The sequence below is a fragment of the Neopelma chrysocephalum genome, unplaced genomic scaffold (assembly GCF_003984885.1).
Source record: "Neopelma chrysocephalum unplaced genomic scaffold, ASM398488v2 Primary Assembly neopelma1_347, whole genome shotgun sequence".
NCBI lineage: Eukaryota > Metazoa > Chordata > Aves > Passeriformes > Pipridae > Neopelma > Neopelma chrysocephalum.
In genome coordinates, this window is record NW_020898011.1 from 835,759 (window position 1) to 856,940 (window position 21,182).

The window sequence follows — 21,182 nt, forward strand, 5'->3', positions numbered from 1 at the left end:
TGGTAGTGCTGGGCACAATTTGAGTTCTGTAGAGTTGTACCCACAGCCAGAACAGTTTGACAAAATGATCCATAGTGTGTTAGATCTACAGATTCAAACAGTGTAAAAAATGTGTGGGATACTCAGCATTTCAGAATAGGAATGAGGTTGGACTAAAATTTGCTTTCTCTTTCCAACTGCAGAAAAAAATTATGATCTGCAAAAGAAAATGTCTTGAGTGAAGAATAATGGAGTATAAAGATTGCTAATGAATATTTTACCTCTGGAAGGTTCTCCAGTGGTGTTTATGAGCTGGTAGCTGAGGGGTTTTCCAATAAGATAAATGTCTGAGCTACCACAGAAAGCACAAACATCCCTGTTTAGCATGTTACTGAAATCTTGGAGACATATCAAGGACTGACTTTACTGTGGAGTCCCCATTCCCTTTTCCCACCCAAAGGTGGTTCTTTCCAGGTGAGGTCTGAAGCCTCTCGACAGGGTAGTGTGAGGAAACTTGTTACATTTGTCCAGAGGTTGAGTTTCTTTCACATCACCGTTCCTTTGTCATTTTTCACAAGCCCCAGATTCACTCAAACATTGTTCCTAATGCTCCTGGTGTCTGATGTCTATGGTTTCCCTTCCCATCTGCCAGGGATTTCACGCTCCTGATGAAACAGCTTTAAAATTGCAAAGACAGCCAAAATGTAGCCTAAAATCACGACAATCAAATGCTATGGCTGTTATATGGGATTATTTTTTTTTTTGGATCAAAAACCCCCAAGAGTGGTTGTGTATCAGAATATCACAGCACCAAAGATCAGTCGAGTTTCCAATGAAACATCAATTGGCATCAATTGATGTGGGATCTCCTCTTACCCTTCAGTTGCTCTGTTTCCATGTTAGGTTCATGTCTGGGTTTGTATGCCTTTATTTTGAGCTTCCTTGATAAAGACAAAGTATTTTCAGAAAGTGTCATCACGTAACATGTGCTGCCCTGATGTCAGCTGAGGAAATCAGTGTCAAGAGCAGGAAAAGCCAGAAGATGAATGGGTGTCTGAGTTCAAAATAGGAAACAGCCTGAAGTTCCTTTGGGGGAAAACATAAACCTCCTTCATTAGCAGTGACACTATTTCACCTCTGGTACAGAGTGAACATTCTGTCCTCCTGTTGATGGACAGACACATCTCACATCCATGCAAATGATTCTGAGCATTCATGGATGCACAGGAACAGCCCTAAAATGTTGACAGTTTTGACTGGTGAGCTGTTCTCACAATCCATGTGTAGCTGAGAGACATCACATGGAAAACTGCATTATTTGTGTTCCTGCATGGATTTCAGCCCATGCAAGTTGTGTATGTGTCACCTCAGTGGATATCAAAGTATCTCTGTGTCACTGAAGGGAAGCATCTTGCCTGGATGCTTCAGTACTCATTTATTCATACTTTGATATAAGGATTGTATATAATCAAGGTCTCAGCAGGATTTATCACTCAGATCTGTCTGAGTTTCTTCATTTTTCTCTGGTGTTTTCAGGACTGTGCATCCATTTACTTGTTCACACAGAATTTTGTGAGCTTTTTTTCCAATCAAACTAAGGGTAGGACAGAAGTTTGTGATGTCGTGTTAAGAACATCCCCTATTGCTCAATATTAAATGGTCAGTAAGAGGTTTTCCAAATGCCTTTATTTTCTGTTCCATTACTCTGAGTACCTTCCCTGTTCTCCCTCAGGGCCCAGAGCTCACAGCCTGGCTCCTACCTCGTGCTCTTCTGAAATTTCTTTATTTATCTTAGACTGACATTTTGCTGAATCATTGATATTTTCCAGAAATCAGCTTTTTAAGTGGAGATGCCTATTAACTTTCTGAAGTCATATTTCAGTGAAACTCCAAACTGTTTAGTTTAACTTGACAAGCCCCATAGTTACACAGGAAAATTATTTTCATCTTCAGAGTCATGTTTATGTTCTTTTCCAATGAGCTGGCGGTTTTATTGCAAAAGGAACTGTAAAAGAGGTAATTTTAAATAGTCACAAAATAAATTCTGTTCTGTAAGGTACCAATAACCTTCTAGAAGATCCTAATTAACATCCTTATGCCAGTATAGGAGGCTCTATTGCATTTGGAGTTGTCAAACATTTCTTTCTTTGTAATAGAAATGATCACTTTCTGATACCTACAGGCATCATCATCCCCAAAACAAGCTTTTCATTTCGGGATATTAGAAACACCAGGAGATTAATCGAAGTCTGAAGTTCAGCAGTGCAGAATTTCCATCTGTTACCTTGCTTGTCTGTAAAGATAATAGTCCTAATAACACATGGGTGACACAAAGCATTTAGTGAGTAAAGTGAGTATAATAAAATTACCAGGCTGGCTCCTGTGCTGCCAAAATGTTGAATTACTGCTGGACCAGGGATTGGCAGCGATGAAGGTGCCAAGCCTTAGGGGAGGTGTTGTTTTACAATGTGGTTGTGATACAGATTCCATGTAACCATGTGGCCATTGGATATTAGGAAGGAATTCTTGGCTGTGAGAGTGGGGAGACCCTGGCACAGGTTGCCCAGAGAAGCTGTGGCTGCCCCATCCCTGCAAGTGTCCAAGGCCAGGTTGGACAGGGCTTGGAGCAACCTGGGCTAGTGGAAGGTGTCCCTGCCCATGGCAGGGAGTGGAATGAGATGATCTTTAATAATCCAACCCATTCTATGACTCCATGCCATGCCAGTGCAGAGAGGGCACAGCAGCCTCTAGGACACCACACTGGTGGGCAGACCCAGGAGCCACTTTGCCTCATATCTGCGAGTCAAACTGCAAACATTTATCAGTAGAGATGGAATTAAATTCTCCAAGAGAAAAAAAACCCAAACAATTATCTGGTGTAATTTGTACCACACAGGATCATTTTGTTACCACGGTCTGTGTGTTTTGCAAAGGAAATCAAAGCCACCTTGTGCCTGCACAGCAGGGCCCAATCCTGCACTCAGCAGTGGGAATTCAAAATGTGGGTGTTTTCAGTAGTGCTTTTACAGTCATGATGATTTAGAACGAGACTTGTCTTTGCTTTAATCATACAGATCCCAAGCTCAACTTCTATGAATTGAAGAAGCAGGTTCTTTTTAAGTAACAGTCATTTTTTCTTTCTTTTTTTTTCCTGAAAGAGCAGGAACTTTGTTATTCTGCAGAGCAAGATGAATGAATTTGCCATTTGTGGATGAATTTTCCAAGAAGGATTAGGATGTTGTGCAGTCCTGGAAATGCAGGAATACTACTTGCAAGCCCAGCATTTCTTTAGGTTCATGATCAAAATTTGCATTATAACTCCATATGCAAAAGAGGGAGAAGGAATTTCAAATGTGAACACTCCCAGTGCTTAACAGCAGCTACAAATTGAAGTGATAAAGATGGAAGTTCCCTTACTCATAGTCAGAAATCATTATAAATGGGTTTGGCTCAGTTTACAGTGAATTGCTATATCTCAATCTTGTGTTAAAGGGTGATAAAAAGTGAACACAATCTTCTGGTCAGTGCACAGATGTGCAAAAGGTCACCAGTGTGAGAGGAGAGAGGGGGTTTTGTCTGATAATACCTTTTGTCTCCATGTATTTTTCTTCCAGCTACCCATTTCCCATGGTATTCAGTAGCTGCAGCAGGAAGGACCTGGAAAACAGCCTGGAAAAAGGAGTGGGAATGTGCCTCTTTAACCTGCCTGAGGTCAAGGAGTCCTTTGGTGGCCAGAAGTGCGGGAATGGCTACGTGGAAGATGGAGAGGAGTGTGACTGCGGGGAGCCTGAGGTGAGACACCACCTGAGAGTCACTGCTCACCTCCCACCTCAGGTTCTAACAGTGGGGGATTGGCCTGGCATGTTTAAATCTGGTGTGAAACAGAACTCTGCCTTCTCTGCTTCTATTTCACCATCTTAAACTTCAGAGTCCTCAGAAGTGCAGGGAGTGTCTCTTGACTTGCATTCGAGTTGCTGAGGTTCAGGCAGAGTTTGAGTTAAGAATGTGTTTGGATCATCCTTAGAGAACAAACCCTCTCATGGCTTGTCCAGCAGACTGGCCATGGTAATCATGTTCCTAACAAGAGAAATCCCTTCAAGTGTGAGCTAATCACCTAAACTGAAATTTGTGAACAGAATTCCTGCTCAAATTGTGCCCAAATTTCTCACTATACCATGTGTTAATTGAAGGTTTGTTTCCATCCATGAAAAGCCGCTAATATATTTATATTAATATCAATATAACCATAGAAATTGTGGAATCATACAATAGTTTGTGTTGGAAGAGACTTTAAAGATCATCTAGTTCTAGACCCTCTGCCAGGGGCAGGGACACCTTTCACTTTCTCAGGTTGCTCCAATCACCATCCAATCTGACTTTGGACACTTCCAGGGATGGGGCAGCCACAGCTTCTCTGGGCAACCTGTGCCAGGGCCTCATTACCCTTATATATAACACTATATAAATATAAACATTAATACTGGCTATTTATTTTTTCATTGAAGCTTCAGCTTTTAGGCACCAGACCTTTCTCTCCTTCACTATAAGATTTCTCTTTCCCACTGGCCAATTACCTTACTAACAGAAATAGCCTTTTCTGCCTCCCAAACAGATTGCTGCTGCTTCAAAGATCATTCCATTTAGTTTAGTGAATGTGTCAGAGGCCTCCTCAGATCAGGAGGAGAGAGGCAAAACCTGGGGGTCAAATAATATCCGAGCTGACATCCTTATCCCTTTCACATCCCTTCCTCATTGGCCGTATCGAGCCTCTCTCCGATTATCTGAATTAAATGCATCAGCACATGAGGGATTTGTTTCCTGTGATAAATACAGGTCTGCAGACAAAAGAGATGAGGGCACTTAAAACAGCAAGATATTGCTGCATCCTGTCTATAGAGTGTATTGGATTTATACAAGCCGTAAGGATTTCCTGACAGTTCACTCATTCTGGAGGGTAACAAGGTTGGAGGAAACAGGCTTATCTTCTTGTTTAGAGTCAATAGAGTGCAAGCAGCTTGCAAATGCCTTTCTAACCCAGTTATCTTTCTTGTTTTCATTTTTGAATGTTAGTGATACCTTTTCAAGTCAAAGCCACTTAATGTCAGCAATCCCTGAGTTGGTTTGCCTCCTCTTTCTATCTTTTTACCTTTTAAATTACATTGGAAAACTGCAGCTTGGGCGCAATTTATTTGGGATTTACTGCTATAATCTGAGTGGTTCCAGAAAACCTGTGTGATTAGTTAATAATTCACTGCCCAGTCATTTATACCAGCTGAGTTTTGTCAATAGTGTTGCAGAATTCTATTGCATGGAAAGCTGAACAATAACACACACTGGCTGTATTCTATCAGGGATCAGAATTAAATATCATTCTGGAAAACTGATGGAAGTTGTTCCTGCCCGTGGCAGGGAGGTTGGAACTAGATGGTTCGTTCTCTTCCAACCCAAACCATTCTATGATTTAGATAAGATATTAGGAAGAAATTGTTCCCTGTGAGGGTGGGGAGGCCCTGGCACAGGGTGCCCAGAGAAACTGTGGCTGCCCCATCCCTGGAAGTGTCCAAGGCCAGGTTGGACGGGGCTTGGAGCAACCTGGGATAGAGGAAGGTGTTACTGCCCATGGCAGAGGGTGGAACTGGATGATTTCTTGATCTCTTCAGACTCAAACATTCTATGATTTTATGATTCTAACTTGATTTTGGATTAGATGACCAAAAATGTCTGATGTGCTACAGTGTCTTTGGAAGGAGGGTTAGTGCAGATTACAGGTGGAAAGATGAAAGAAAGAAGAGAATTAAAAATCCTTGATCCTTGAAAGGTGAAAATGTGGCTTCTTTTATAACCGGCTGCAAGGGGGATCAGAGAACTACAAACTAGTAACTCAGACAAATTACTTCCAAATTTAATTAAAAGCTCATGCCCAAACAGCTGTGACATGCCAGGGGTGAGTCAATGTGGCTTTTGTGCCAGGAAATCTCTTCTGACAAAATCTTGTCTGACAAAATCTTGTCTCATAAACCTTTCACAGTGCTCTGAAGGGCTTAGCAAGTGGATGGAAAGGATGGTGCTGTCACTGCCACACTGCTAGGAGTCCAGAGAGGCTTTAGACCAAAGCTTCCACCAAAGCCTCTCTAGGAGACTAAGCAGCTGTAGGATGAGAGAAAATTCCATGGGCAAAAACTGGTTTAAAAGATAGAAAATGCAGCCAGGTATAAATCATCCATTTTATACAGTGGAAGGAGATCTGCTGCGATGTATCCACGAGATGTGCCCTGGGGACTACACAATTCAGCATTTTCATAAACAGCCTGGGAAGAAGAATAGTCTGAATTTGCTGATATTAGTTAGGCTGGTAGAAGATGAAATCTGGCTGTGAAGGACTGCAGAGAAACCTCCTGAGACAGCTGGACCAGGCATTAAGATGAGAAATGGGACTCGGTGAGGAGTGATACACATTCCAAAAATCACAAAGAAGATGATGGACTCAAGAGCTGACTCTGACCACAGAGGAACAAGACTTCATATTGCAATAAATAGTGTCATGAAAATGTCAGCTCAGTGCTCCAGAGTGGTCTAAAAGGTAAATAGGCTGTTAGAAAGTACTAGGGGAGAAATAGGAAAACAAAACAAAGCACCAGCAGAGCTCTATAAATCTGCTGCTTGAAGCTGCATGAGCAGGTTTTCCCTACCCCTCCCTGATCTCAGGGAGGATAAAGCAGAATGAAAAAGATTGAAAGAAAAGCAGTAGGGTGGTTCAAAATTTCGAAAGGGCTCCAGCTGGAAAAGAAGAAAATTAGGGAAAACGTGACAGAAGCTGATAAAATCATGAGCAAAAGCGGAAAAGGTGAGCGAGGAGCAATTTCCCCCGACAAGAACTGTGCAAAGGGAGGTAGAAAATGGCAGGTTTCAAACAAACAGAAGGAGCTGCTCCCATGACTGTAACTGTGTGCAAATTCCTTTTCACTGGCTGTTACAGATGATAAAAATGCCTATGGAGCCAAGGGAAAGCCAGGAGATTGTAATTGTGTCTCGTGTGTTTGTTCACCTTCTCGTCCTTAAGCATTTTCTGCTGGCTGCTGCCAGGGGAAAACAAGGAGAGAAGGGCTATAGGTTGTCCCAATGGGTTCTCTCTTGTGTTCCTAGAAAAGAGAAGGTGAAAACAAGGTGTCCTGTCTACAGGATAGTCTCTGGCATCACATAGGTGATGCTACAATTGCTTTGGTATTAGTCTGTTTGAGTTACCCTGATGAGCCAGGAGGCCTAGAAATCCCCTCCCATCATTGCTGGTTTTTTTCAATAAGAAAAACAATAATAACTACAGCATAACAGTAATTTCTATAAAAAATCATTTTCTTCCCGAAGCCTCATGAGCCTTTCCTGGCTTTTTGCCTGTTTATGTTAAAACCATTCCTGACAATTTGATAGCCCAGGCACAAAAACTATTTACCAAGCTCATTCCCTCCAATGAGTAATAAGTGAGTTAGCAATTGGAAATTTCAGTGGCTGCTGTAACATCACTCAAAGAGCTGTGTCTTTATCCCAGTCTGCCTCTGGAATGCTGATTGCTTTCCATGGCTGGGGTAGGGGCAAAGGATGGGGTATTGGAGCTGACTGTTTCAGAAGGACCTAAATGAGACTGCCACTGCTTTCCTCCACTCTGCTTTTTTAAGATTGCTTTGAAAGAGAATTTATAAAATGTGCTTAAATGCAGCAGCTGCACAGCAATATTTCCATAGCCTGCTGCCTTCTAGCATGAGCAAAAATAGGGGCAGGAAGTTGTCCCACTGCTTGGGAGCAGCACAGTTAGCTTTGTATATCCAGGCAGACACTATCTAAGGAAGATATTATCTAAGAAAACAGTGAAATGCTGAGAAACATTTTGCTCTTTACTCCTGAGTGCAGTGCTAGCCCTGCCTTACCTTGGAAAGCTTTACAGAGGCCAGTGAAGTGACAAGAGGCTGTGAACATCATTCTAACCCACTTGTTTTCCCTGTGTTCCCTATATTGTTAGTGATCCCTTGCTAAGTCAAACTGACTTAACAGAGTTGAAGAGCAATTTTATCTGCTGCTATTTCTGTTAGGGAGATGAGATTCCAGCTCAGCTGATGTAACTCGCAGCTTGTGCGAATAACCTTGGAAAAACAAATCCATTATTTTCTGAAACTCCTTATTACCTCGTTCTGCTGAGACTAAAGTTTGCAAAAGCCCACACGTGGCACCATCTAATCCATAAGTGTGAAATTGGGATGTATCAGGCAGTGAGACTGCAATTCATACTCATTCCATTTCTCCAAGCTCTATTACTGATGTATCCTGATAAGAGATTACATGGAATAGTGTTACCATCTTTCTCTGCAGCAGCCCCAGAGAGCAGCTATCACAAAATAGAGCTGTAGTCGTGATGCTCAAGAACTGCAACACAGGCCCTGGATCCTCTCTGGAGGCAATGGAATCATTCCACTGCTTTCTGTGGAAATAAAACACCACAGTACTGCATCAGGATTGGTGTCAGAGCACTTGAGTTGTTTGTGACATCTGGGATTAGAGCCATAGCTGGAATAAACCAAACTCCCTCAACGGCTTCTCTGGGTTTACTACACTTATTGGGCTTGTTGAATCGAAGGGCAGACAAGGCTGTTTGGATCAAGTTGTCGAATTTCATGCATAATTCATGATTTCATGCCTGGCTTTTCTTGGCAGAGCTAAAGGCAGCCTCTTGATTTAGGGCTCATTGTGACTGAAGGTTGTCTGCTCTAAATTTATCCTCTAAATTTGTCCAGGAATGTACAAACCGGTGCTGTAACGCCACTACCTGCACCTTGAAACCAGGAGCAGTGTGTGCACATGGACTCTGCTGTGAAGACTGCCAGGTGAACCTTGGGAAATGTTCCTTTCCTGTGGGGTGTGGGCAGAATTCCATGATTTTCCAACTGCAGAGCAGTGAACATGGGTGGAGAACAAGTAAATTGGTATCAATAAGTGTTACGACGCTTGTATATCATGTAAGTAATTTTAAAAAAAAAAGGAGCAGATCACCAGACTTATTAAATGTCTGTGCTATTTATGGCCACTTCATTTGCTCATGCAAAACCTCTTTTTTTTCATGAACTTTTGCGTGCTTTGATTTTTTTCATGCTTACATGGCAAGCAGTCATTAAATGCTGAACCATCTTTTTGGGGAAGGCTCTTAAAATATTAATTCTATCAACAGCATATGTATTTTTAATAGCAGATCATCAGCTCTTGTGGTCTCTTAACATACTATAAAAGCCAACTTGCCACAGGCATTTACCTGCTTGAATTCTCATACCACGCCTTGCATATGGGCTAATAAAGCATTCAGCAAGTTCCCATCGTGTCTGTGGCAACCATCTGCCTCAGAGCTCAGAGCAGCAAGTGCTCACCACAGTGAGCAAATGCTTTTTAGCAAAATCAATCTTCATTTCTCTTTGCTTTTTACCAAAGGGAAAGTGATTAAAATTCAGGGCTGTTCCGAGAGCACACCTATCTTTTGTGGCTGGTGTTGAGAAGTGAATGTTCAGGCTGGAACATCCCACTGTTGCCTACTAGATGCCTTCATCTCCTAAAAGAATTTAGTCATTCAGGGAAATTGGGACAGGATAGGAACAGTTACATGGACTTGTTGTGTAATTAAGTTCACAGAATCACAGAATATGCTGAGTTGGAAGGGACCTACAAGGATCATCGAGTCCAACTCTCAGCCCTGCACAGGACCATCCCCAAGAGTCACACCATGTGCCTGAGAGCATCATCTAAACGTTCTTTGAGCTCTATCAGCCTTGGTGTTGTGACCACTGCCCTGGGGAGCCTGTTCTGTGCCCAACCACCCTCTGGGGGAAGAACCTTTTCTTGATATCCAAGCTAAACCTGCCCTGACACAACTCCAGGCTTCTGTGGTCCTGTCCCTGGTCCCCACAGAGCAGAGCTCAGTGCCTGCCCCTCCTCTGCCCCTCCCAAGGAAGTTGTAACTGCAGCGAGGGCTCCCCTCAGTCTCCTCTGTTGAAGAGGGAGTCTCTGTTGAAGTTGAAGAAGACCTTGATGCCCATGATGGCAACATTTCCTTGAGAAAATATAACTCACTGAGGTTGAAAGGACCTTCAAGATCATCCAACCCAACTTTCATCCCAGGAAATCATCAGGCATCTGAATATGTAGTCAAGTGGGCTGGTGACTTCACGAGCCCTAACACAGCACAGTGTTCTGTGATCAGTTGGCTGCCCTGGTCACTGCAGTGCTGTTACAGCCACATGGATGGAGAGGGCTCTGATCTGACTTTTGGCCAGTGCTACAGATCATCACAGTGTTTCTGTGCCCGTGTGTTCAGGCACGATGGAGGAGCCACACTGAAAACACCAGGGCTAGGTTTACCTTCTGCCCTGACCCATGTGAGCCAAGTTTGCAGCTGCAGTTCCAGTGTGACCCTCCTTCCTGCCAAACATGTGTCAAACAAATGCCTTTAAAGAGCTGTGTAACCCTTACACTGTCCTCTGCACTCAGCTGGAAAGAGCTGCTCGTGTGCCGCATGTGCAGCAGTTAAAGTTGTCGTTTGTTTTGCAGTTAAAACCAGCGGGGATTTCTTGCAGAGAGTCCAGTAATTCCTGTGATCTGCCAGAGTTTTGCACGGGAGCCAGCCCTCAGTGCCCAGCCAACGTGTACCTGCACGACGGGCACACGTGCCACGGGGTGGACGGGTACTGCTACAACGGCATCTGCCAGACCCACGAGCAGCAGTGCATCACCCTCTGGGGCCAAGGTGAGTGTGAGAACAGAGCTGAGCGTCAGACAGGCTTGGGGGGGAAAAAAAAATAAACCATGTGATTTGGAGGGATTTTATACAGCGCCAATCTGTATCTATTCTCTTCTGAAATGGAGAACTGAATAATGAGGGAATCACTTTGTGATTCATTTTAGCCTTGATTTGCTGTCGTGTTCGTCTCTTGCAGCAGGAGGTAGAGAGCAACAGTAACTAGGCTCATTCTGCAACATGCTGCAAATGGATAGGTGAGCTTAGACAAATCATTTTATACTGACTTTGATATGGCCTTATGTCACCCTACAAAGTGCTGAATGCTCTTGGCAGGTTGAAATCACCTCCCTTTTCAGATGGTGTGTGAGCTTCCTCCTGTGCTCTAAATAGCTCATCTGCAAAACATATGTGTCTGCCTACATCCCAAACCAGGGCTCAGGATTTGACATTTACATGAGACTCTTGTATCATTGGGTGCATTTTTATTAACTGGTGTTACTTGTAAACCTGCCTCCTGACAGCACTTTTAGCAGGGTATGCACTGAGGCAGAAAGGGATTTTATTCTCCCATGGAAATTTAACTCCTTTGTGTAGAAATCTAATAACACGAGTTCTTGATTATCCTGAACATATATCCCAGGAAAACTGTTCACCTTCTTGTAAAGCCCTGTGGCCCTTCCACTGAAATGCAAGTATTAATTCAGTATCTTGCTGTTGCCTCCTGCATTTCTGTGGACAGCTCATGTCTCCTCTGGCATCTCACTGATCCCCTCTCTCAAATTTGAAAACCACTTTTACGTCTCCTGAGAAGAAATATTATTTAGAGATAGATGTAATTAATTACTTGTTTTAAACTAACTTTTCTAGCTCCTTTAGCCTCTTTCAATTCAGGATCTCTCTGCCTTTAACTCTGTTCCAAAACTTATCAATATAATGGCACACAGATGTTTCCTTGGTCAAAACCCTCCTCAGAAGTTTAGTGAAGAACTTATCTCTTATCTTCCCAGGGACATGGACCATTCACAATTTCTCTTTAAAAGAGCATTAAAGCATCTCAAGATCTAGCCCCAATGATAGAGACAGCAGGTCAGCTGGACCATGTGGGCATAAGAACATGCTCAGGAGGAGTTCCAGCTCAAAATGAAGCTCCTCACATGGAACAAAGGGTGCATCTGATCCCCTCCTCTGTGTCCCACGTGCACCACACAGAGTTAATGTGAGCTCATACAGGCACGGACAGTTACAGCCTCCAGCCTCAGTCAGACTGGGATATTTAATTCCCTGGATACAGAGACATTTTCTCTTGTATAAAGCAAAATCTGCTCCCAATCCAGTTTCCCAGGCCATGGAAAGTTACTCGGTCAAACTGTGAATAATTTCAGTGGCTGAGAAAAACTCCTCTAAAGGTCAGGGAGCTGAGTTGCTGCAGTTGCCTTGCCAGGGCTGTTTCCTAACACAGCAAGTCCTCCAAACCCCCTGGGCTCCCCTAATTCTTTCCTGTCTTCCTTCTTGGGACTGTTCAGTATGGGCAATGCTGTGCCTGGAGTCTCCAGTGGTCAAGGCTATGGGGGGCTGCTTATGAGAAAGATGTTTTGTTAAGAACAAAGTTCAAACAGACTTTTACTGGAATAACCTTTTTTTGTGTCTTGGGAACGCCCAAGGATAAGGATTTTGAAGAGGGAGAATGAGACATGACCAAACCTGAAGAGAAAGTATTAATTCTTGTCATATTCTTGGAATTATAAATTAGAAATAATTGTAGAATCAGAGAGTGGTTTGGGTTGGAAGGGACCTTAAAGACTATCAAGTTTCAACCCCCAGCTATGGGCATGGATGCCTTCTACTAGATCAGGTTGATCCAAGCCCCATCCAAGCTGGCCTTGAAGACCTATAATAATGCCTATATTCTGAATTTAAAGCCTAGGGATGTGAATATCCATTGCTTTATCACACACCTGTTTGAAGTATGAACTGGCAGATGTGGGGTTGAGTAGGAAGAGGGGTAGGTGGGTCATACAGTTGAAAAATATCATGGTACAGATTAAAAAAAAAAAGCACACCAAAAAAAGTCTTTCCAGCCTTGCTTGCAGCACAAAGAGAGACTTGACATTCTAAGATGTTGTGTCTGGACTTTGTATCAAAAAGATACACTGGAACCTTTTACCAGATTGTTGTATTTGATTAGAATTGTTTTTAACAACTGTGAAAGAGTGAAATAATTTTGTGCTTTTTAAAACAAAATTCTATCCCATAAAGAAAAAACAGATCACGGTTCATTTTTATTATATTCTTATTTTCTTCTTCCCAGTAGGAGAAAACCATGCAGAACAAAATGCAATAACTTTTCCTGAAATAATATTCAGTATATTGAATTCCTCGTTAAGGTCTTCCTTTGTATATCTTTCTTTATTCATCAGGTTCCAGATGTCCAGAAGCCCAATGACAAACGTCAATCTTAATATTTTTAGATCTAGTTAAAGAAAAATGATGAACACTGTCAGAGCTTGTTTACATCAGGCTGGGCAATAAGAAACCTGTTTCCAGAAAGAAGTACTTGCATTTCCTTGGGGTAGTTTTTGTTGCTTTCAATAGATAAATTCAAATCAAATAGAGGAATATCTTTTGCTGTTTCCTCTCTGCATGGAAAGCTTGGTGGGAAAGAGAGGAGGAGTCTCTGAAAATAGCCATAAATTCCTCTTAGAGACCAAGGAGATTCCAGTCTGCTCCCAGGACACTCATATTTCTCTATTCTCTCTCACCAAAATTCATGTCATTTTTATCCTTAAGGAGCAACTTTCAGGAATTGCCTGTGACCTTTTTTGTTTCATATTCAGAAATATCAAATTGCACTGATGTGACCTATTGATAGGAGTGTGACTGAGGAACACATCAACAGTGATGCCTCTGTGTGATATCTGCTACTCCATTAGCATTTCCCAGAGAAACAGATACACAGATAAAGCTACTGAAGTCAAAGAAATTATTGATTCTCAACTTTAGACCTATGGGTTTTTTCTCCATTGACAAGAAAATGATTTTTAGGGAAAGGAATAAGTTTGTCAGTGCATTTTCCTATATTTCCCCAAGGGCAAAAAAAGAAATGATTTTGGGGGGCCAAAGGCAGGCATTGACTTAATAATTAGAACACACTTCAGTGTGTTTCATAGACATGGCCATTTGTTTTGGCAGGAACATTCTTAATTTTGATGTCAATATTTGTTACAAAGACTTGATGCTGTTGTAGGAACTTTGTGGGGTTTGCCACAAACCAGGTACAACCCTATATAGACAAAATACATGGGCTGCCCATCTCAGTTATCTGACCAAACCTTGTTAACTGGGTTTGGCAAAAATGCTAATTATCCAAGCACTGTAAAGATCTGAGTTCAGTAAAATCAAACTATTTTGGTCATCACAGTTTTATAGCCAGGCCTTTTCTTTTGGAGAAGTAAAAGATATTAAGATATTCTCATTATTTTAAGTCTTTAAGACCAGCTTGGATGGGGCTTGGATCAACCTGATCTAGTAGAAGGCATCCATGCCCATAGCAGGGGGTTGGAACTTGATAGTCTTTAAGGTCCCTTCCAACCCAAACCACTCTCTGATTCTACGATTATTTCTAATTTATAATTCCAAGAATATGACAAGAATTAAGACTTTCTCTTCAGGTTTGGTTATGCCCATAGCAGGGGGTTGGAACTCAATAGTCTTTAAGGTCCCTTCCAACCCAAACCACTCTCTGATTCTATGTTTATTTCTATTATTAGAAATTCCAAGAACATGACAAGAATTAAGACTTTCTCTTCAGGTTTGGTCATGTTCCATCACCCCTCTTCAAAATCCTTATCCTTGGACATTCCCAAGACACAAAAAAAAAGGTTATTCCAGTAAAAGTCTGTTTGAACTTTGTTCTGAACAAATATCTTAAGATATGGGGACATCATACTCCTTAAATGCAAAAAAAAAATGCTCAACCCCATCTTGCTTTTGCATAGATGTAACAGGGATCACCAAGATGGAGAGAGAGGCCAAGGGGAGCTTGTGGAAAGTTTGCTTTGCATCATCAGCACGGTAAAACGAGCTTAATGACATGAAATCCAGATTCCAGGGCAGAGAACTGTATTTTTATTGTTGCATTTATTTGCACAGTAGCTCGTGGTGCTGGTTGGCACAGCCTGGGCAGCAGAATTCCAGCCTGTTACTCAGAGGTTGTTTTTTTTCCCCCTCCACACCCACAGACAGCTGGGAACTGACTTGAACTGTCTTCCTCTGCTGCCGTCAGCCTGAGAGTGGGTGTTTCTCGGAATCAGCACCATGGTCAGAACTTTCTCTCTTTCCTTTTGGGAGCCCCTGCCGGTGTTTTCTCATCGCAGCAGGTCTGAAATGACACAGCATTTCTGTCCCACTCCCAAGCTGCACAACATCTCTTTTTTTTTTCTTTGCAAGTCCGTAGGGAAAGAAGTGAACTCATCAATATACACATTCGGAGAAAAAAGAGTCTCCAGGCTGACAACTGCAGTGCTGAGCTTTGACCTTCTGCAGCTTCAAATGGCTGATTTAATGCCTTGAATAAGGCTTGGCATGAAAAGGTTGACAGGACCTTAATTACAGGGTCATGATACTATAATTACCAGTGGCAGAGTGAAATAAACTCTGCTCATCCAGCTCAAAGCACTTAATAACCACTAGAAATCTTTCACAAATCGTTCTGCCTCTGTCTGCAGCGGCAGCAAAATAGAGAGAGACAGGACTTTCTGCTTCAGCTTCTGTGGTGCAATCGTGATAAATGAGTTTCCTCCAGAAACACAACATTACAATTCCCTTCCTTAAGCACCCTCTGAAAACCTCCTTTTAACTTGGTAGCTCCATCTGTTCGGTATCTTACACTCTGATATGTTTTCATCTATAAAAAGTCCAAATATTATGAGAAGCCAGCCAGGAGAGGGAACAGCCATCTGAATCCCAAGCACCAGCATGTGTTAGTTTGAAACCAGATAAAAATTGAGGCTGCATTTTGGTTTCCAAGCCACAGATGATCATTGGGTACCAGGTGTTTTCACACACACACTGCTCTGAGCCTGGCAGGGGAGAGGTTTTCTTGTACTCCATGAGATCTTTTTTCTTGTCAAGTGTTATTGGTTGGAGTTAAAACTCACTGTCTGAGCCCTGCAAGGACGCTGCAGATGTGCTTCTGTTCCTGCAGGCTGCTCTCCATCATCTGTAGAACACTTGACTTCTACATTAAAAAAAAAATCAACCATGCAAAAAAGTTTACCCAGGTGAAAGAGGAAGATAAATACCTGAAACTCTCCCAGTATTTCAGTGAGCCCTTTCTCCTTTTAACACTGTTTTTAAAATAAGCCTTTATGTCCCTTGCAGTCAAAGCACGGAACATGAGCATTCACTTTGATTTTCATTTAATTTTGATTTTTCGGTTTTAGAAAAGGGATTTTTACTTGGCCTCTAGCTCACAGCATGTTTTTTCCCTTCCCTCCCAAAGCTAGCATAGTATATGCACATGTTAATGTTTATCTCGAGCTGAACAGTTGATGGAACTGGAAAGATGAGGAGGAATCTACATGCTGAAAATGGAAATTTGACTTTTGCTTTCTGCACAGTGCCTTGTCTGGATGCTTTTGTTGATTTTTTGATTATTGCTTGTAGTTTAATGAAAAGAATTTAAAGAATCCTGCGTCCCTTTTAATAGTTCCAGATTTGAAAAAATATTCTGAACTCAGCAAGCTTGATCGTAATCTTGCAAAGAATTTCAAGCTCTTGTCCTTCTCTCCAGGGAACCAACAGCTCATATTCTGTTCCTTCTGTGCCTTTCTTTCTGAGTTTTCCACTTTAAGTATGTAAAAAAGAGAGTGCTGTCTTAAGCCACTCCAACTTTTAATATTTTGTTCTTAATAACATTAAATTGCTGTTCAGCAGTATATAGTATTAGTCAAGCTTCTGACTGTGAAATGCAGATAGTTAATTAAGTTTTAATCTCTGAGTTATTAGTGAAAAGATCCACACTGACTGGAAGTTTTACAATCATATATGTATTTCCTTCTCTAGGAATCTGACCCTTTTAAAAAAAAAAAAAGGATTGGGTTTTTTTAAGGCTTTCTAATGAAATCTTCAGGATGGCTTAAATAAATACTGTTTTACCCACAGTTAGAGGCATACACACTTGGAAGTGGCTCAAAACATTTGACAAAAAGTAACATTCCACCAGATGTTCTGTCTCTGTTACAGACAAGGAACACTGTAGAAATGGTGTATTCTCAGCCTTTAGGCCATCGCATTATTTGCTGCCAAGTCCTTTTTGTTTTAGTTTGGCTGATCTGTCAGAAGTACAAAAATGCAGCTAGCAGATCTCTGGTCAGAATTTTAGCCAGTGTATCTCCTTAACACCTTGTCTCCTCAGAGCCAGTCTCCCTGTTGGAGCAGTTGAAATGCTGGGAATTACCTGATTGTGCTGTTAATTGTCTTCATGGAAAGAAAATATGGAGTAGTAAAGAGCCCTAAAAAAAGGGCCTCTTAATCTTGCAAGGAGCAGCAATTATTGACTGGAAATAAAAGCCACACTTCAGAGCAGAACAAAGGGATTAAATACTCGTGCATGGACTAATTATTTGTTGCAGCAGGGGAGCAGATCCTCCACCTCTTTGACATTCCAGATGAGGGCATTCATCTTCCCCTACAAGATATTCCATAGTTGCTCATAATCTGGGGGAAAATGGTCAGCAGATTGTCTGTATAAAACATTAGAAGAGATGTTCTATTAGTAACCTTTAACTTCTAAAATGTAGGGATGAGTAATCTGCCTGCACAGACATTTCCAGCCCTACTCCCACCAGGGAAGTTCCTTTGCCATTAGGATATGTCTCCATCATAAAAGGCCACAGTAGATAAGAACCAGATGCTGCCTGTCTTCCCAGATGCCTACTTGTACCACCATGGTAGAAATGGCCCTTCTTTCAAGTCAGTCTTTCTTCTTAGGAGTGGATCTCCTGAGGATTAAGGTGGAGATGGGTTCTCTTCCCCTCCCCAGTCCATTACCCTCAGTTAGCAGCAGAGTATTTCCCCTTCTCATGTCACCAGATCTTTACAGACACACAGCACTCCATTTTACAACTGGATTTTTTTCTGGGTTTCTTATTCTGAACTGCACTTAATCAGGCCTTTCTTGAAAAGAATTTTCTTTGGGGTCTCACCAGAACCATATGGACTCCTGTAAAAAGAAGGGAGTTAACTCACCAGCTGGCCTTTGTCTGTCTTCACCAAGCAAGATTTGGCATCTCCTAAAAGTTTTTGTGTCCTAGGAGGATTCACAAGAGGGATATCATCTCAAGAAATCCTGAGTTTTGCATTGTGTGTTGCTCTCAGTATTGCCAAGAGAGAGAAATAACAGTGGAAATCCCACACATCCAGGCTCTTCCATTAGCATGCTGATCCAGCACAACTGTTTTGTTGGGCTCCATCAGCATGCAGCTCACATCCCACCTTCCCCTAAAGCATCAGAGGAGCTCAAAGGAAATTATTAAGAACACCTTGTATGAGATGAAAGTTCTGATTAGGTTTTGTTTCAGGTGCGAAACCTGCTCCTGGGATCTGCTTCGAGAGAGTCAATTCTGCCGGTGATCCTTACGGCAACTGCGGGAAAGACTCCAAGAGCTCCTTTGCTAAATGTGAACCCAGGTAGGGTCTCTCCCTACAACCACAGGAACAGATGGTGCTGGGAGAGGGCTTGTATCATTGAAAATTATCTACCTGATCTTTGGTTTTGTTTAATTCCCATCAGGGATGCCAAGTGTGGAAAAATCCAGTGTCAAGGAGGAGCAAACCGACCCGTGATCGGTACCAACGCTGTCTCCATAGAAACCAATATCCCACTTCAGGAAGGTGGCAAGATCCTCTGTCGTGGTACCCACGTGTATTTGGGTGATGACATGCCTGATCCTGGTCTTGTACTGGCAGGAACCAAGTGTGAAGATGGAAAAGTAAGATTCTGAAATACTCCCAGACAAGGAAAACATCACCCTCGAGCTGCCAAGTATTTTGTACTAAACTGACCTCTTTTTTCTTTGGGATTTTTTTTTTTCCCCCCACAAAATAATTGTTTCTCAAACTCAGACTGAGTCAGATTCTTAGTCTCTTCTTTTGGACATTGTTCTGAATTATAGATTTGCAGATGCAACTCTGAGCAACCTAAGCAACCTGATCTAGTAGAAAATGTTCCTGCCCATGGCAGGAGGGTTGGAATTAGATGATCTTCAAGGTCTCTTCCAACCCAAACCATTCTGTGATTCTGTCTGAGGACATTCCCAAGTATCTGTCCATATAGATTTGAGGTTTTCTGCAAAATAAGTACAGCAAAATACACTACAGGCTTACTAATGAGTTTCTGAGTTCAATGTATTCACCTTCCCAGTGTCCCCGGCATTGCAAAATTGTCATTAACTTCACTTTAGGTTTCAAAGTATATTTTATGTGCTGATTATGGTTCCCCATTAATTACTTTTATTTTAATGCAGGAAAAATTATCTTTGTCATAGAAAAATATAAAGCCTCTGATGCTCAGGCACCAAAACTGATTTTTGCAATCTTATTTTGCAAACTTTGTGAATTATCCACTGTGAATATAGTCCAGATTTCATATGGCTGAGTTTTGCTTTTGTGAGAAAGGGAACTGAGAAAGATGGGAGGCAGCCATGAGTTTACAGTGGGGGAGGAATGGAAAGAAGTCCAAGAACTATTGAAATGAAGGAGGTTTCCATACCCTCCGTGGGCTGCTTGCAAAAAGGAAAAAAAAAAACAAGTGCTTTGATAATTTGTGGTAAATTCAAGTAAGCCTCTGAATTTCTGAATGCTTTTGAATTACTTTGGATTATCACCCTGCACTGGGAACTGGTTTGAAATACATCCCTCATGAAACTACAGTTCTGTTACAGAAAACAACCCTTTCAATATTTCTAAGTCAATCTGTTACAAAATGCCTTTTTGAAGAAAATTCAGCGCTGGGAAAGCACCCCATTATGTTTTGATAATGAGTATTTAATCTTTCTAATCTATCTAATCATACACATACACACTATAGAACACACAGGCTAATACTTATGAAATTGTATGTTTTACTTTGAGGACATTAGTGCATTTGTATTATGGATTAAGAATATGAATTCAAATATTCTTGGGTTTTCTAAGCTGGGGATCCACAATTTGAAATGCAGCCATTTTAATGTGATCAGAATTCTGTGAGCTGCTGCACTGTGAATATTTGAATTGTGAATGCTGCTGTAATCAGACCATATTCTCTCCGTGCGTGCGTGTTGATGCCAATTCACTCTAATTTCCTTTCCATTTTTCCTTCTCCCCAGGGGATAAGTGCCCTGATTAAGCATCCCTGTCGCCTCCTTCCACACTATTCCCTGCTTAATGCTAATTATTCTGACTGACTTCTAGTACTACTGAACTGCACTGCAGTAAAACAGTAGCAAAATTGTGCAGTGGTGGGGGTTTGACTTTTTTTGTTGTTGTTGTTGTAGTTGTTGTTGACATAGAATAGGAACAGTTATTCCAGTCCTAATATCTTCCTTTTCCAGTCTTGATTAGGATAACTTCTCACTGCTAACATCCTCATCAGTTGTTTGGTTGTTTGATGGCATTATTAGATGGCACTCATCTTGCTGTACTTCAATTTTCAGCTCTATTGACAGAGTAAAGTTTACCTGTAATGTCTGGAAAACAAAAAAAATATTGAGTTTTATTCCTTTGCATATGCTATTTGTTTACTTCTTTACTTTACTTTGCATATGCTATTTGTTTGCTTCCACTTCCATTTAGGTCATTAGCCTTTGAATACGGTTGGCTCACATTTGAGACCAAAAAAATTGTTTAACTTGGAAAAACTTTTCCAAAGGTCTCAGTTTTGCTGAAGAACAGTTATGAGCCCATATATATGTCAATGAACTCACTGAAATATTCAGGCTGCCCCGGGTCCAGGTTCTGTACTAGCAAGAAAAATATTTTGCTGTAAACAGAACTATGATAATTTACACCACGAGGAGACCTGAAGCTTCCCTTGAGGAATTACCTGCTGCTGTGAAGACACAAATTCAGACAGATCAGGTACCTGGAAGAATCCTGCTCAGTGCATTCCTAGTCCTGAAAACATGCAAATTACTGGTTTTTAAATTGTCTTTAAAACCTCCCAAACCCCAGGGGCTCAGCACTACCTGCACTCCAGTGAAGTTATGAGGGTTTCCTTGCACAAGCTCAGCATACCAACCAAACAGGAGCTGTGTGGGAAAGCCAGGCTTGGCCAGGGCGCTGGTGAGAGCAGAATTCAACTTTCACAGATTTGGATTTAAAAGACAAAAAAAGGGCTGAGAAGAAGAAGGCACCTAATCTTGGTGTCCTTATCTTTGTGTCAGTGTAATAATAT

The 21,182-nt window shown here is 41.7% G+C and overlaps 1 protein-coding gene across 1 annotated transcript in view; it reads left to right on the forward strand.

Moving 5' to 3' along the window:
• Nucleotides 1–21,182, forward strand: part of ADAM12 (ADAM metallopeptidase domain 12) — a 183,426-nt gene that overhangs the window by 147,975 nt on the left and 14,269 nt on the right. Inside the window, exons 12-16 of the mRNA XM_027705707.1 lie at nucleotides 3,594–3,771; nucleotides 8,760–8,849; nucleotides 10,558–10,753; nucleotides 18,328–18,436; nucleotides 18,540–18,738. Coding sequence (XP_027561508.1) covers nucleotides 3,594–3,771; nucleotides 8,760–8,849; nucleotides 10,558–10,753; nucleotides 18,328–18,436; nucleotides 18,540–18,738 — 772 coding nt within the window. The remainder of the gene's footprint in view (nucleotides 1–3,593; nucleotides 3,772–8,759; nucleotides 8,850–10,557; nucleotides 10,754–18,327; nucleotides 18,437–18,539; nucleotides 18,739–21,182) is intronic.